The sequence below is a fragment of the Hypanus sabinus genome, chromosome X1 (assembly GCF_030144855.1).
Source record: "Hypanus sabinus isolate sHypSab1 chromosome X1, sHypSab1.hap1, whole genome shotgun sequence".
In the NCBI taxonomy this organism is placed as follows: domain Eukaryota; kingdom Metazoa; phylum Chordata; class Chondrichthyes; order Myliobatiformes; family Dasyatidae; genus Hypanus; species Hypanus sabinus.
Genome location: NC_082738.1, coordinates 26,911,182 through 26,928,268, shown reverse-complemented (window position 1 = coordinate 26,928,268; position 17,087 = coordinate 26,911,182). Strand labels below are relative to the sequence as shown.

General features: G+C 38.8%; 1 protein-coding gene across 1 annotated transcript in view; it reads right to left on the bottom strand.

Annotated features, from left to right (window-relative positions):
• Positions 1–17,087, bottom strand: part of LOC132384723 (Golgi reassembly-stacking protein 2-like) — a 60,766-nt gene that overhangs the window by 7,873 nt on the left and 35,806 nt on the right. The window contains exons 8-9 of the mRNA XM_059956126.1: positions 8,034–8,120; positions 706–831 (exon numbers count right to left, since the gene is read on the bottom strand). Of these exons, the coding sequence (XP_059812109.1) occupies positions 706–831; positions 8,034–8,120 (213 nt within the window). The remainder of the gene's footprint in view (positions 1–705; positions 832–8,033; positions 8,121–17,087) is intronic.

Sequence of the window (17,087 nt, the reverse complement as noted above, 5' to 3'; positions counted from 1 at the left end):
CCATTTCACAATGATTAGTTCTACTATTTCATCCCAGACCAGGATTTAAATGTGAAATGTAGAAACTGTGAAAGGAGAGACTGTACCAAAACACCACTTACTCCTTAGGAGAATATTACACTTGTCCACACTGCAGCAAAATATGTGGATCCTGGATTGACCTCTATAGCTACGTGAGGACCCACCAATAGCCAAATTCCTTAGGAGAACATAGTTCTCTACTACTACTGATACTACTGGGTTTAATTGGCAAGATTGCAGACGACATGAAAACTGGCAGTGTTGTTGAAAACCAAAAGGATAGCATTAGGCTACAGAACAATATTGTTCAGTTGGAAAGACCCAATCGTAAATGGATTTTACAATTACAAAGTGATGCACTTAGTTAGGAATAATAAGGAATGAATACCAGGGCCCCAGGGAGGAACAGGGAGACCTTGGTGTACAGGTCAAAGATCTGTGAAGGTGGCAGCGCAAGTGGACAAGACAGTAAAGCCTGCCTTCAACAGCTGGGGCACAGAGCAGGGAGGTTTGTGGCACTACTTTATAAAACACTGGTTTGGACAGAACAGGAATATTGTGCTCAGTTGTGGTTACTAAACAATATGAAGAATATGCTAGCAATGAAGAGGGTTAAGATTCACCAGGGACTTGGCCTGGGACAGAACACTTCATTTATGAGGAAAGATTGGATAGGCATTTTACCTGTAGACGTAGGCAAAGGATTTTCTCCTATCCCTGGCGATGATCCCATGGAAAGGCTGGGAAAAGCCACATTCAGATTTGGAAAATTAGGCAAGTTGGTAAACACTGGTGGTGCAGTTATCATACCTGGGGGAAAAAGGACAGCAAACTGAACTACCATGCACACAACTGTAAGCAGAACAAGAGCAAAAATGTGTAGCTTAAAGTCAGCTGAGAATCGCAATTGATTTGCTTCCAGTCATTAACTGAAAGGTGGTTTGCTGAAAGGTGGTTTTAACATTTTAGCAAAAGGCATTACATTGCATGCAGAAATTTCTACAAACAAGACAAGTCACTTTTATTGTCATTTTGACCATAACTGCTGGTACCGTACACAGTAAAAACGAAACAAAGTTCCTCCAGGACCATGGTACTACATGAAACAATACAAAACTACACTAGACTATCTGAAACAACACAAAACTACATTATACTTCAGACCTACACGGGGCTACATAAAGTGCACAAAACAGTGCAAGACAGTACAATAATTAATAAACAAGACAATAAACACAGTAAATGGCAAATGGCGTGGGGTCCTTCACAATACTGTTAGCTTTGCGGATGTAGCATGTGGTGTAAATGTCTGTAATGGTGGCAAGAAAGACCCTGATGATCCCTTCAGCTGACCTCACCCTCTGCTGCAAGGTCTTGCAATCTGACACAGTGCAATTTCCGAACCAGGCAGTAAACACAGCTGCTCAGGATACTTTCAATACATCCTCTGTAGAATGTGGTGAGGATGGGTGGTGGGAGATGGACTTTCCTCAGCCTTTGCAGAAAGTAGAGACACTGCTGGGCTTTCTTGGCTGCGGAGCTGGTGTTGAGGGACCAGGTGAGATTCTCCATCAGGTGAACACCAAGAAATTTGGTGCTCTTAATGATCTCTACAGAGGAGCCGTTGATGTTCAGCGGAGAGTGGTCGCTCCGTGCTCTCCTGAAGTCAACAACCAACTCTTTTGTAGACAGTAGAAAACCATGTATGCTGCCTAGTTACCAAAGTAGTTTACAGAGAATCTAACCGTAATCTAGCCATCTTCATTAGTATAAACAGCAGCAGAGGGGAAACTATGGTTTTGATTCTTAAAAATATATTAACTGGTAAATTGGTTTATTGTCACATACAGAAGTATAGCAAAAATCTTTCGCATGCTATCCATAAAGATCATTTCATTACATCAGTGCACAGAAAAAGAGCAGAATTAAGTGTTACAGAAGAAGTGCAGTACAGGAAGACAATCTGCAAGGCTATGACAAGGTATCTTGTGAGGTCAAGAGACCATCTTAGCATACGAGGGGTCTGTTCAATAGTAAAACAGTGGGATAGAAATTGTCCTTAAGCCCCAAAGTATTACAGGCATATTTGTATGACGGTTGAAGGCAAACCAAAACTCATGCTGGCTGGCACTTTTGGGGATCATTCTGGGGTTATGAAATTATGTAAAATAATTAGGGATTAACTAAATTGAGAACCAGTCTTCAGGAAAATAAAACCTCCACAGAATTTATCTTCTAAGTGTTACTTCGTGGCTTTCTGTTCTATTGAAACTATATAGGTGAGACATAGCTCCTACTATTACCTCATTGTTAAAGGTGTATTCCAGCCACTTAATGCACAGTTAAGGACAAATTTGTTTGGCACCGGTGACGTAGCAGAGCAATGTGTTGTTAAGTGCCTTGCTCAAGGACACAAACACGCTGCCTCAGCTGAGGCTCGAACCAGTCACCTTCAGGTTACTAGTCTGATGCCTTGCCCACTGGGCCACGCGCCAACACAGGATGTACTACGATTGTAAATATGCAATTCTGTAAGTTTATCCATCTTCTGAATGTTAAATTTAGGTAGCTGATTATAGCAAATGAAACTGCAGTTAATCATTTATTGCTGTCTGTTTTAAAGCATCTGAACGTCGGGCCAGCTCCCAGCACAGCATTTCCATTAGTTCCATTCCCCTCTCTTTACTCTTCTGTAGCCATGTGACTTGTTCTCTCTCACAAGCCCATCAACTCCTTGATTCTTTTGCTACTTACAAGGAGTGATTTGCAACATCCAATTAACCTAACAGTATATCGCTGGGATGTGCAAAGAAACCAGAGCACCCAGAGGAAGCCCACACAGGAAGAATGTGCAAAACTCCATAAACACAGGACAAAACCAGGTCTCTGGGAGCTGTGAGGAAGCAAAACTAATAGCTATACCACTCACACAAAATGCTAGTGGAACCCTCCTGATGAAGGGTCTCGGCCCTAAACGTTGACAGTGCTTCTCCCAATAGATGCTGCCTGGCCTGCTGTGTTCCAACAGCATTTTGTGTGTGTTGTTTGAATTTCCAGCATCTGCAGATTTCCTCGTGTTAACTATACCACAACTTGGTATATGGGGATGGGAACCAGAGTGATAAAGCTGAGAATGGGGTAGCTGGTTTACAAACAGAGGCACAGTGTAGTGAGACTGTGAGCAAAGAGAGGCTGATGATGGGGCAAAAATCATACAGGACTGAATGTGTTATATTTGAATGCATGCAGTATACAGAATAAGGTAGGTGAATTTGTAGCACAGTTACAAATTGGAACTCATGATGTTGTGGACATCACCGAGTCATGGCTGAAAGAACCCAAATAAGCGTGAGATGGTTCATTTTGGTAGGTCAAATATGATGGCAGAATATAGTATTAATGGTAAGACTCTTGGCAGTGTGGAGGATCAGGGGGATCTTGGGGTCCAAGTCCATAGGACACTCAAGGCTGCTGCGCAGGTTGACTGTGGTTAGGAAGGCATTGGCCTTCATCAACCGTGGGATTGAGATTCTGAGTCAAGAGGTAATGTTACAGCTTTATAGGACCCTGGTCTGACCCCACTTGGAATACTGTGCTCAGCTCTGATCACCTCACTACAGGAAGGATGTGGAAACTACAGAAAGGGTGCAGAGGAGATTTACAAGGATGTTGCCTGGATTAGGGAGCATGCCTTATGAGAATAGGTTGAGTGAACTCGGCCTTTTCTCCTTGGAGCAATGGAGAATGAGAGGTGACCTGACAGAGGTGTACAAGATGAGAGGCATTGATCGGGTGGATAGTCAGATGTTTTTTCCCAGGGCTGAAATGGCTAACACAAGAGGGTGCAGTTTTAGGGTGCTTGGAAGTAGGTACAGAGGAGATGTCAGCGGTAAGCTTTTTTTTTAATGCAGAGAGTGGTGAGTAAGTGGAATGGGCTACCGGCAACGGTGGTGAAGGCAGATACAATAGGTTCTTTTAAGAGATGCCTCGACAGGTATATGGAGCTCAGAAAAATAGAGGGCTCTGGGTAACCCTAGGTAATTTCTAAAGAAAGTACATGTTTGGCACAGCTTTGTGGGCCAAAGGGCCAGTATTGTGCTGTATGTTTTCTATGTTTCTATGATTATAGCTGGGAGTTTAACATCCAAGGGTACACATTGTATTGGAAGGATAGGCAGGTAGGCCGACGGGATGGCTCGGTTGGTAAAAAATTAAATCATAACATTAGAAAGTGGTGACATAGGATCAGAAGGTATTGAATTGTTGTGGGTAGACCCAAGAAACCGCAAGGGTAAGAGACCCTGATGGGAATTATATACAGACCCACAAACAGTAGTAAAGATGTGGTCTACAAATTACAATGGGAGATGGGAGGCTTTTGAAAACCAACAGAAGGGAACTAAAAAAGTCTTAAAAGAGGAAAAGATGGAATACAAAGGGAAGCTAGCCAATAATATTAAAGAGGATACCAAAAGTTTCTTCAGATATATAAAGTATAAAAGAGAGGTGAGAGTAGATATCGGACTACTGGTAAATGATCCTGGAGAAGTAGTAATAGGGGAAACAAGGAAATGCCAGACAAACTGATTAAGTATTTTGCATCAGTCTTCACTGTGGAAGACACCAACAGTATGCCAGAAGTTCAAGAGTGTCAGAGGGCAGATGTGTCTGAAGATGCCATTACTAGGGAGAAGGTGCTTGAGAAACAAAGGTCTGAGAATAGATAAGTCACCTGGACCAGATGGTCTACATCTACACCCCAGGGTTATGAAAGAAGTGGCTGAAAAGAATGTAGAGGGATTAGTAATGATCGTTCAAGAATGAATGGATTCTGGCATTGTTCCAGAGAACTAGAAAACTACAAATGTCACTCCACACAGGAAGGGAGAGAGGCAGAAGAAATAAAACTACAGGCCAATTAGTCTGACCTGTTGGAGTTGATTGTTAAGGGTGTGATTTTGGGGTTATTGGAGGCATATGATAAAACAGGCCATAGTCAGCATGGTTTACCTAAGAGAAAATCTTGCCCGACAAATCTGCTGGAATTCTTTGAAGTAGTAACAAGCAGATACTTTGATTTTCAGACCTTTGACAAGGTGCCCACGAGGTTGCTTACCAACATCCCATACTATTATGGGAAAGGTACTAGCATGGACAAAGCAGTGGCCGATTGGCAAAAGGCAAAGAGTGGATATTAAGGGAGCAGTTTTTGATTGGCTAGTGTCTCGTGGTGTTCCATAGGGGTCTGTTCTGGGACTTTTTTTTTAAACATTATATGTCAATGATTTGGATGATGGAATTGATGGCTTTGTTGCCAAGTTTGTGGACAATACGAGATGGGTGGATTGGCAGGTAGTTTTGAGGAAGTAGAGAGGCTGCAGAAGGACTTAGACAAATTAAGAGACTGGGCAAAGAAGTGGCAGATGGAACAGTGTCAGGAAATGTATGGTCATGCACTTTGCTAGAAGAAATAAAAAGCATAGACTATTTTCTTAATGGTGAGAAAGTTCAAAAACCTGAGGTGCAAAGTGACTTGGGAGTTCTCATGCATGTTAATTTGCAGGTTAAGTTGGTGGTGAGGAAGGCAAATGTGATGTTAGCATTCCTTTCAAGAGGAATAGAATATAAAAGCAAGGACACAATGTTGAGGCTTTATAAAGCACTGGTGAGGCCTCACTTGGAGGACTGAGAGCAGTTTTGGGCCCCTTATCAAAGAAAGGATGTGCTGACATTGGAGAGGGTTCAAAGGAGGTTCATAAAAATGATTCCGTGATTGAAAGGCTCATCATATGAGAAGCATCTGATGGCCCAGAGCCATCACTGGAATTCAGAAGAATGTGAGGGAATCTCATTAAAACCTATTGAAAGTTGATAGGCCTCGACAGAATAGATTTGGAGAGGATGCTTCATGTGGTGGGAGTGTCTAAGACCAAAGGACATAGCCTCAGAATAGACAGACATCCATCTAGAACTGAGATGAGGAATTTCTTTAGCCAGAGTGGGGAATCTGTGGAATTTGTTGCCACAGACGGCTGTGTGCCAAGTCATTAGGCATATCCAAGGCAGAGGTTGACAGATTCTTGATCAGTCAAGGCATGAAGGGATACAGGAAGAAGGCAGGAGATTGGGGCTGAGGGGGAGATGGATCACCCATAATGAAATAACAGAGCAGATTTGATGGACTAAATGACCTGCTCCTACTGTATATCTTATGGTCTTATAGCTGTCACTCTGTTACCCTTGTGGATGAACAAGGGCCACAAGATAGGAGCATCAAACAGGTTACAGTGGTATTTAATAAAAGGAAATGACAACATGGGAATCGAGTGGGGTGTAGGAAGGCAGAGAAGAGGGGATACTGGCCATTCTTTTGGAATTGTGGTAACAGGAGGTTTTTATGGAAGTATGTTCCATCTATTGAGGCAAAAAGTCCTAAATAGTTCTGATGCTTTTCAGGCATCATAGACCACAGTTCAGAAGGACAGAAAAATGTTTCAGAATGGAAGCAGCTTGTTAAGTGCAAGGTAACTATATAGCAAAAGTTTCAATCATGTAAAAAGAAATTAGACAGCAGCAATTAGTAGAGGAGGAAAGTAAAATTGACAACACAAAAGTAGGAAAATAAAAGAGTTATTGAAAGGTGCCATATACTAACTTGGACAAAGAGAAACTAAGTCTTGCTAAACACTGGAAATAAAAAGCAGAGCATGTCCGGCTTTAACAACTGTAACAGGAAATTGTTTACAGAGTGGAAGATAAAGATATTAAGTTACAATATTATTCAGAGGGCAGAATGGGCAACAAAGAAGGGGGAGTAAGATCACTGGAGAAAATGAGGAAATACATGCTGTAGAGAGGACCAATGTTCAGAGATTCAAACTAGGGTCATATTTAAAGATTAAAGGTGGTGTTTCAAAGAGTTGATGACTCAGAGGGAAACAGAAGAGGAAATGTGCAGACAGATCAGGAATGTATATAAAAATAACAATTACTGTTCAAAGATTCTGGCATACAGCATCGCAGTACAAGAAATAGTAGCAGTACGCCTTTTAGCCCTTCAAGCGTGCTTTGCTATTCAAAGATCATGACTGATCTACCACTACCAAGTCAATTTCTTGCACCCAAGTCTGTAGCCCTTGGTACTGGACTCCTCAACCAGATCTGCAGCTTACTGACTGCTGCAGTATGGGAGCAAGTGAGGAAAAGGAATGGAATCCTGTTCACAGGATTTTCTCCTCAGAGTGAGCATCCCTACAGGAGCAGTGAGTGATCTCTCTGGGAGTAGTGACCAAGAGGGAAGGTCTGAGGACCACATACAAAACCAAGTGCACTAGGCTGGACCAAAGTGGATGTTAGAAAGGTGGAATACAAGGTAGGAGAGGTGAAGTGAAAAGCAAGTGGGGATTTTGATTATATATATATATTTTTTTTTTAAAGATTATAAAAGAAGATTGTAAAAGGAGACTATTTCAAGTTTCACATTAGGATGGATAAACAAGGTCAAGGAGAATAAGTAAACAGAATGAGAAGATCATTTGTTCACCTATATATGGAGCAAACAGAAGTCTTGTTAGATACGATGACAGATCAAGCTGATTAAAATTGTGAAGAAATAGAAATGCCATATCCATGTTTGGAAACAGTTAATGTGTGGTATGTTGGTATCATCCACTCTCTCCCTCTATCTGTGAATTTTCCCCTTCTTGTATCTCAACAAGAATAACCCCTTTTTTTTAAAAAAAGAAAATCAACAAATATCATTGCAATGTCAACTTAACAGCATTCTTTGACGCAGCAATATTTTGGTGGTCCACAGGAAGATGGGAATAAAAAAAATGGGAAAACCAAAGACACAAGGCATGCAATTTTATTGATTAACCTCTGTTAAAAGGTATTAAAAAGTAATTCATTGAAATGTGTGTAGATTACACTGTATAATGAAGAACCAGATAGATCAAGCAGCTGAGTGACATAATCTATTCAAATTATACAATGTATTTTCATAGGCATACCTGGCATAGTACTGGTGATAGATGCATTTGCTAATGACACAGTGAAAGGTTCCTTCAAAGGAGGAAACAATGGAACTCCCACAGAACCTGTAAGCAAGACAGTTAGCATTTAAGTACTGCAGAGGGAAGCATGTCATATTATAACACATTTGATTCAAGTATAATCAATAATTTCAAGGTTTCATTGTAATTTGACATTGAAGCTTTTTAGAAAGCTTTCCACCTGCACTTGATATTGTCTAGATCAGACAGTGAAAATGCAAACTGGTCTCTTCCACTTGACTGGTTTTAATTTTTTTTTAAAAATACAACAAGGCTAACAAGCAGCAGGCTAGTGGCAAAACAAGACTTCAATGAATACAGCTTCTTACATCAGGATACTAGTGTAGGGAGAGGATGTTCAACCCATAAGACTATTCCGTCAGTCCCTTTCCCCTAGTTTTTCCCCTGTATTCTTGCATGCCCTCTCTTTTAAGAATGTTGCAATTCACTTTTGGAAGATTCTATTTCATCTCCACTCACCACCCTCAAGCAGTACATTTAATTACTGAACCAATCACTATGCAAAAATGTTTTCCATCATGTCACTTCATGTCCGCCAATTAACTTGTGCCCTCCGGCGCTGTCCTTTCAGCCGCAGTTGAGAGTTTATAATCACTATAAACTATTTTATTAATATTATTATATTAACCACTATTGGCTCCATGGTAGTGTAGCAGTTAGTGTGACACTATTACAGCATGGGGTTTTCCAGCATTTGGAGTTCAATTCCAGCACTGCTCTGTAAGGAGTCTCTGTACATCCTCCCCATGCAATGCTTGGGTTTTCCAGGTGCTCCGGTTTCCTCTCAGTCCAAAACTACAGTGAATAGGCTAATTGGTTATTGTAAATTATCCCGTGATTAGGGTAGGGTTAATAATTGTTGGTGGTTTCCAAATCTGTTTCCAATTTCAAACCTCACTAGCATACAGTATTGTAGTAGAAAAATAGCAGTAGGCCATTTGGCCCTTCAAGCCTGCTTTGCTATTCATAAAGATCATGGCCAATCTACCACTACAATGTCATTTTCCAGTATTATGCCCATGTTCCAAGTCTGTAACCCTTGGCATTGGTCTCCTCAGGCAGAGTAAATACTCTCCTTGCATCCAGCCTTTCGAGCTGTGTAATACGTTGTACATTTCAGTGACATCACCTCTCATTCTTCTACACTGGAGAATATGGGCTTAATTTACTGCAAAACCTAGAAGTGAATTAATGAAGTGGTAAACCAGAAAGTTAGACTAACAATCCAAAAACATCAACTCAATTCAAATTTAGCTCAGCAGCTAGAGAATTTAGCTAATTAAATATTTAAAGGAAAGCAGTTGTATCCATAATGATGATCATGAAACCATGAGATTACTGAGAGATCAGAGCCATGAATGTTTACCAGATAAGATCTGCATATTTTATCTGATCGCATCTACACATGGTTACTCAGTAACCAGAACTGCCATCTTGAAATACCTTGGCAAATACTGGTCAACTGTAAGGAACAGCAATAAATGAGACCTTTATCAATGATGCCCAGATGCCATGAAGAAATAGCTTTAAAAATTTCCTCTGCCCATACAGATAGGGAGCTAGTCGTGGCAGAGGTATTATTACCTGTTCTGTTCTTCACTGAAATCAAAGCAAATAAAAGTAATTTCTCTGTAAGCACAGAGCCTCTCTGATGCAACAGTGAACAGGGAGAGACCCGCTGCTATTTGGAAAGATCCTGTGGCAAGGAAGCAGAGCATTAATGTGACCTTCACCTCCATGGAGAGAAGTTTAAGAGCCAAGACTACAAATACTTTGCTCAGAGGTCTCCAGGAGGGGTGCAATGGCTGAAGACTCTCTGGGACTAGGCTCTTCCAAGATCATCACTGAAGCACCCAATGAATGAGCAGCTGAATGCTAGGTAAAGCATTCTGTCGGTTGTTGCACATTATGTTGTATCTGAAGGGCCTTTGGTATTTTGTGTTTTTTTAAATTACCCAATCCAGCTCCTGACTTCAGCAGACAGCCCTTTAAATATTGAAGAAAAAAAGCAACAAACTAGTGTTATGTACTCCTAGTTCTACAAAGTTGCAGTGTGGAGTTTCAGTCACAGGAATGCCCCAAGAGCTTTATTGTCAAATTGGACCACTATCAGACTTCCGTTTGCCAGTATAATTTAAAAGATAAAATGCAACTCAAGTCCAATAGTCCATTGTGTTAAATGATGCTTTCTAAATATCACCAAGTAACTTCCCATTCCTGTCAGGATAAATGTCAGCAGCAAAAACAGTCAGTAACAGCAGTGGAGATCCTGGTGTCCATGAGTTTGAAAAGATCTAACTTTATTAAACTGTTTTTTTTTTGTTGTGTTCACAAAAGAACCATTGTGGCATGCAACAAGCAAAACCAAGAGCTGAATAATTGGCTCAGTACATCTAATAGCCCCAAGATTAGCAAAGGGCAACACTGTACCACCAGTGTTAACTGGAAGAGCAATAACTCAAGGTAGTATTGATCTGTGACTAATGGGAATGTAAACTCCATTGCAATTCAACAATTAAATCATACTCTGGATTTTATTTATTTAGAGATACAGCATAGAACAGGACCTTATCCAACAGACCGCACTGCCCAACAACCCACCTATTTAACTTGAGGCTAATCACAGTACAATTTACAATGACTGATTAACTGTTACATCATTGGAATGTAGAAGGAAACTGGAGCACCTGGAGGAAACAAACATTCACAGCCAGCAACATACAATCTCCCTACAGACAGCATTAGAATTGAACTCCAGACTCTGAAGCCCCCAAGCTGTAGTAGATGCTAACTCCTACACTACATGGCACCCAACAATTTAGGACTCCCAGACTGTTAAATCTCTCCTACATTTAATTACTTTAGTTGGTCTCAATGAACATATTCATTATGTCATAATGCCCCAAGTAAAAAGGGATTCAGTGGGTACAGGACAGGTTAGCTGGTGAGATTTTCAATGCAGCTTTACAAAAATAGCAATAATACAACAATGTTGCTGAAGTAAGGGAACTAAACCACACTAGACTGATAGCACTTTGACCCAAATCTTACAAGTTGCAGTGAAATTTGATGCATTCTGCGTGGTTTGTAAAAGGCATGGAGCTGGTTCTGTGCATGTATGTTTTTTTTTGTCTAAAATTGATAATTTACTAAGGCCAGGAGGTTGAAAAAGATATTGATAATGCAAGTAAGGAATCATGTAGATTAGAGGAAGCAAAGACAGGTCAAGTACTTGCATAAATTTAAGGCCTTGGGAAAAGACAAAAGAAAAAAAGTTCAAAGAACAAAAGGAACAAATTTCTTAATTAGTGCCTCAAGGAGGGAGATAGGCAGAAGAAAAATTATAGGCCAATTAGTCTGACCTCTGAGTGGGAAGATGTTGGAGCCGATTATTAAAGATATGGTCTCAGGGTACTTGGAAGTATAAAATAGGCTGTAGACAGCATAGTTTCCTTAAGGGAAAATCTTGCCTGACAAATCTGTTGGAATTCTTTGAAGAAATAAGCAGCAGGATAGACAAAGGAGAATCAGGTGATATTGTGTACTTGGATTTTCAGAAGGTGACACTCATGAGGCTGCCTAACAAGCTACGAACCCATGGTAGTAAAGGAAAGATTCTAGCATGGATAAAGCATTAGCTGATTGGCAGGAGGAAAAGAGTGGGAATAAAGGGAGCCTCTTCTGGTTGGCTGTTGGTGACTAGTGGCGGCGTCCCACTGAGGTCTGTGTTGGGACAGATATAGGTCAATAATTTGGATGATGGTATTGAAGGCTTTGTGGCAAAGTTTGCAGATGATATGAAGATAGGTGGAGGGGCAGGTAGTTTTGAGGAAGTAGAGAGTCTGCAGAAGGTCTTAAGACTGATAGGAGAATGAATAAAGAAGTAGCAGACAGAATAGTGTCAGGAAGTGTATGGTCACTTCCTGTTCAGGATTCCCTAAATGTTAATTTGCAGGTTGATTCTGTGGTGAAGGTGGCAAATGCAATGTTAGCATTCATTTCAAGAGAAATGGAGTACAAAAGCAAGGATGCAATTTGAGACTTTATAAAGCACAGGTGAGGCCTCACTTGGAGTATTGTGAGCAATTTTGTGCCCCTCAACTTAGAAAGGATGTACTGAAACTGAAGAGAGTTCAAAGAAGGTTCACGAAAATTATTCCAGCTTGTAATATGAAGAGCATTTGATGGCTCTGGGACTGTATTCACTGGAATTCAGAAGAATGAGGAGTGATCTTATTGAAAGCTATCAAGTGGTGAAAGGCTTTGATAGAGTGGATGTGGAGAGGATGTTTCCAATAGTGGGAGAGTCTAAGACCACAGGACACAGCCTCAAAAGAGGGGTACCCTTTTAGAATGGAGAGGATGAGGAGGAATTTTTTTTTTTAGTCAGAGAGTAGTGAATCTGTGGAATTCTTTGCTACAGGTAGCTGTGGAGGCAAAGTCTTTAATGTATATTTAAGGCAGGGATCAATAGATTCTTGATTGGTCAGGGGAGGTGGCAGAAGATTGGGGTTGAGGAAAAATGAATCAGCCATGTTGAAATGGTGGAGTGACTCGATGGTCCAAATGGCCTAATTCTGCTCCAATACTTTATGGTATCAGAAAAGATGGATAACTAAAATTTTCCTAATCTTTTAGGAAAACACTAATGATGTCAATTGTATGAGTAATGAAAAAGAAAAATGTAACAATATAATCACAGCTTGGAAAACTGAAAAATTAACACAGCACTTACAGCTAAAATTGACTGCAATAGACAAAAGTAGTATTACATCCTGGATAGATCTGTAGATCAGACAGATCTGCAATTGGAAGGATTTAATCTAAATGCCATTTTAAAGTCATCCATCATACCCACAATGTAAAATGAAAAGCGAATTGCTGTCCACATTTATAATGGAGACTGGTATGTTGTTTCACATCATAGTAACACTTCTGTGATTCAGCTGTTGAGGGAAAGTTGAATTACAGTTTGAAAGTTAATGTATGCAGTCTTTAGGACAAATTTATTGACAAAATGTAACCTAAATAATTAGTTGGGTGTTTATGTAGTTTCAAGTGTGCAATGGGAAAGAAATATGAGCTACCAAGCAGCTACTGTACATTGACAGTTGAACAAAAATATGCACAAAGTTGGAGTCTGATCTGAGTCAAAGAATCCAAATAACTGGATGGCTGCAGGTGAAGTCCAAAAGTAGTGATGGGTGCTGTTGACAAGATCATAGAGGCAAGAACCTAAATTATGAATGAATAAACTTAGTTGTATCCTCACAGGTGATGGTTTCAACAAAAAAAAAAGTTCAGCCACTTAAATGCATAAGGATTGAAGATTGAGGACTGTAGATAGATAACCTGGAGGAAGTAGGGCAATGTAGTGACAAATTATACAGGAACTAGTGCTGATAGCTTTAACAGATAGGAGAATTCTGAGACACCACATATCAGAATCAGGTTGAAAATCACTGGCCATATGTTGTGAAATTTGTTGTTCAGATTAGATTAAATAGACACATTAAGAGCAAAAGTGTAACTTGGGCGAGTACAGGGTCAATATGCTCATCTATGTGTGGAGACATATCAAATGGGCGAGACCTTAATGAATATGACCACAAGACATAGGAGCAGAATTAGGCCATTCAGCTCATCAAGTCTGCTCATCATGGTAGATACACTGTCTCTCAACCTTATTTTCCTGTGTTCTCCCTGTGATCTTTGACACCCTTACTAATCAAGAACCTTTCAGCCTCAGCTTTAAATATCCCAATGGCTTTACCTTCACAGCCATCTGTGGCAATGAGTTCCACAGATTCTCTATCCTCTGGCTAAAGAAATTCCTCCTCATCACTGTTCTGAAGGGGCACCCCTCTATTCTGAGGTTCTGCCCTCTGGTCCTAGACTCTCATTGTTGAAAACATCCCCTCCTCCATCCAAGTCTTTCAACATTCGATAGGTTTCAATGAGATCCCTCTTGGTTCAATTTGGTACTTTTTCTGGTTATAAACTAAATTTAGATAAGAGTGAATTATTTCCTTTAAATGCACAAACTTTATTGACTGATAGGATACCATTTAAAGTTGTTACTGATAACTTCACCTATCTAGGTATAAAAATTACCAAGAAATATAAAGATTTATTTAGACTGAATTTTTTACCTATGCTTCATCAAATTCATCAACTTACTACAAGATGGTCTCCTTTGTTTTTATCATTAATTGGTCGGATTAATGCTATCAAAATGATGATTTTACCGAAATTTTTATATTTATTTCAAGCCCTACCAGTTTTTATTCCTAAATCTTTTTTTGATAACATCGATTCAAAAATTTCCTCATTTGTGTGGCAAAATAAAAACCCTAGGTTAAGTAAAAAGCAATTACAAAAATCAAAAAAAGATGGTGGTTTAGCTTTACCTAATTTTAGATTTTATTATTGGGCAAATAATATTCGTAATTTATTGTATTGGAAACTAGATTTGGATTCACCACTGTGCCCACAGTGGGTAAATTTGGAATGTAATGAGGTAAAGGGATATTCTCTATTCTCTGTTCTTGGTTCTTGTCTTCCTGCGGATTTAGTTAAATTTAATAAACAAATATTTAATCCTGTTATTAAACATACATTACAAATTTGGTTTCAATTTCGTAAGTTTTTTATTTTGAAAAACTTTGTTCTTGATAGCCCTATCTTATTTAATTTCTTTTTCAAACCCTCCTGGACAGATCAAGCTTTTAACATATGGAAAAGGAAAGGTATAAAATGTTTTCGTGATCTCTTTTTTGAAGATACTTTGATGTCATTTGATCAACTTTCCAATAAATTTGAATTACCTAAATCTAATTTTTTCAGATATTTACAAATTAGAAATTTTTTACATAAAGTTTTACCATCTTTTCCTAATTCAACTTTGGTGGACACTACAGATTTGATCTTTACCTTAAATCCTTGTCAGAAGGGATTAGTAGCTTTTATTTATAATATGATTATGAAGATACAACCAGAAATATCAGTTAGAATTAAACAAGAATGGGAAAAAGAACTTCAATATAACATATCAACAGATAAATGGGAAAAAATTTTGCAAATGGTTAATTCTTCTTCTATATGTGCTAAACATGCTTTAATACAATTTAAAATTGTACATAGAGCTCATATGTCTAAAGATAAACTTGCTCAATTCTATTCTCATATTAACCCTCTATGTGACAGATGTCATTCAGAAGTGGCCTCATTGACCCATATGTTTTGGTCATGTCCCACTTTACATAATTATTGGAAGGATATATTTACTACTATTTCCTCAATTTGGAATATAGATTTACAACCTCATTTTATTACTGCAATTTTTGGCATACCAAATGAAGATGGTAATCAGTTTTCCCCCTCAATCAGACGAATGATTGCTTTTGTAACATTAATGGCCAGAAGGTCTATATTACAAAATTGGAAAGAAGTAAATCCTCCTACTACATTTCAATGGCTTTCTCAAACTATTTCTTATCTGAGTTTGGAAAAAATTAGAAGCACTATTTTTGACTCATCAATTAAATTTGAAGAAACTTGGAGACCGTTTATTCGACATTTTCATATGAATTAATTTGGCCTTTTCCAGACCTTTCTGCTTATTCATGTTCAGGTATGGAGTTCCGGAGTTCTTTGACACTATCTTATACTTGTAAACTGTTATTATTGCCCATGTTAGTTTAGTTTAGTGTTTTATTTTTTTTAATATATATTTTTTTTCTCACATATTTTTAATATTTTTTTCTTTTTTAATGGTTATTTTTGTTTTTTTTTTCATATAATCATGTGGACTTGATTAAGGTATTTTCTTTTGTTGATGTTTAGTAGGATATTATTATCTTATTATCAATGTGATTTCAAGTCTATTGTATTTATAATTTACTTATTACTATGTTATTTTTTTTGTGTATATGTGAAAATCAATAAAAAGATTGAAAAAGAAAGAAAAGAGATCCCTCCTCATTCTGCCAAACTCCAGTGAATACAGGCCCAGAGCCATCAAACACCAATCATATGTTAACCTTTCATTCCCAGGATCATTCTTGTGAACATCCTTTGGCCCTCACCAATGCAAGTCCAGTATTTAAAGCCCATCCCCAATTGCTCAAGGGAGTGGTGGCAATCTGCTTTTCTGAAGCACTGCAGTCTGCCAGATAAAGATACTCCCACAATGTTGACAGGATTCAGACCATGCAACATCTTAGAAAATTGTTCTCAACCAAAGAATGGGAAAGAAAATAACTTGACCAGGTGAAGCAATATTTAATGAAACAAGATGCCAAGTTAAAAGAAAACACACACATATACACTGTATATACTAATTTACTTCAATTAACTTTCACTATTGAAAGTTTCAAACTGTAATTGACAAATACAGTATTTATCCATCAATGCTGTCTCATGGCTATGGGGCAAACTTGTACTGTAAGGTACATCCATAGTAAAAACAAGAAAGGTACATTTTCAAAACAAGTACATTATAGATCCCTTCCCAGGTTAGGACATGATTTTGTTCTTGAGAATTCAAACCCAAGCAATTTGCAAGTTGAAAATGCAGCTGACTGGCAATATAATTAAATAAAACATATGCCAACAAAGTTAGTGTGTAGCTCAACCAGAAGTTGCCACAAACTGTTCCCACAAGATGCTTATAGTGCCACAGTAGCTGGAAAACCCAGCATGGGTGTCTCCTGAATGCTTGTACGTACAGGCTGTACATCCATCGAGCGTTTGTAACTTGGGAGCTTACTACCTTTCTGAAATATTACCTATAGCTTTATTATCCTCTTGCTGGAAGGTTGCAATACCTGAACAATCCACAAGACAGCATGGGATTTGTTGATGAATAGAAGATTTAAATGTAAAATAACATAACTGGAAGGACAAAAGTCATAGGTCTAGTTGACACATACTAGAACCTAAAGAGAAAGAGGTTTAAATAAAAACTACCTACAAGTGTCAGATGGAGTG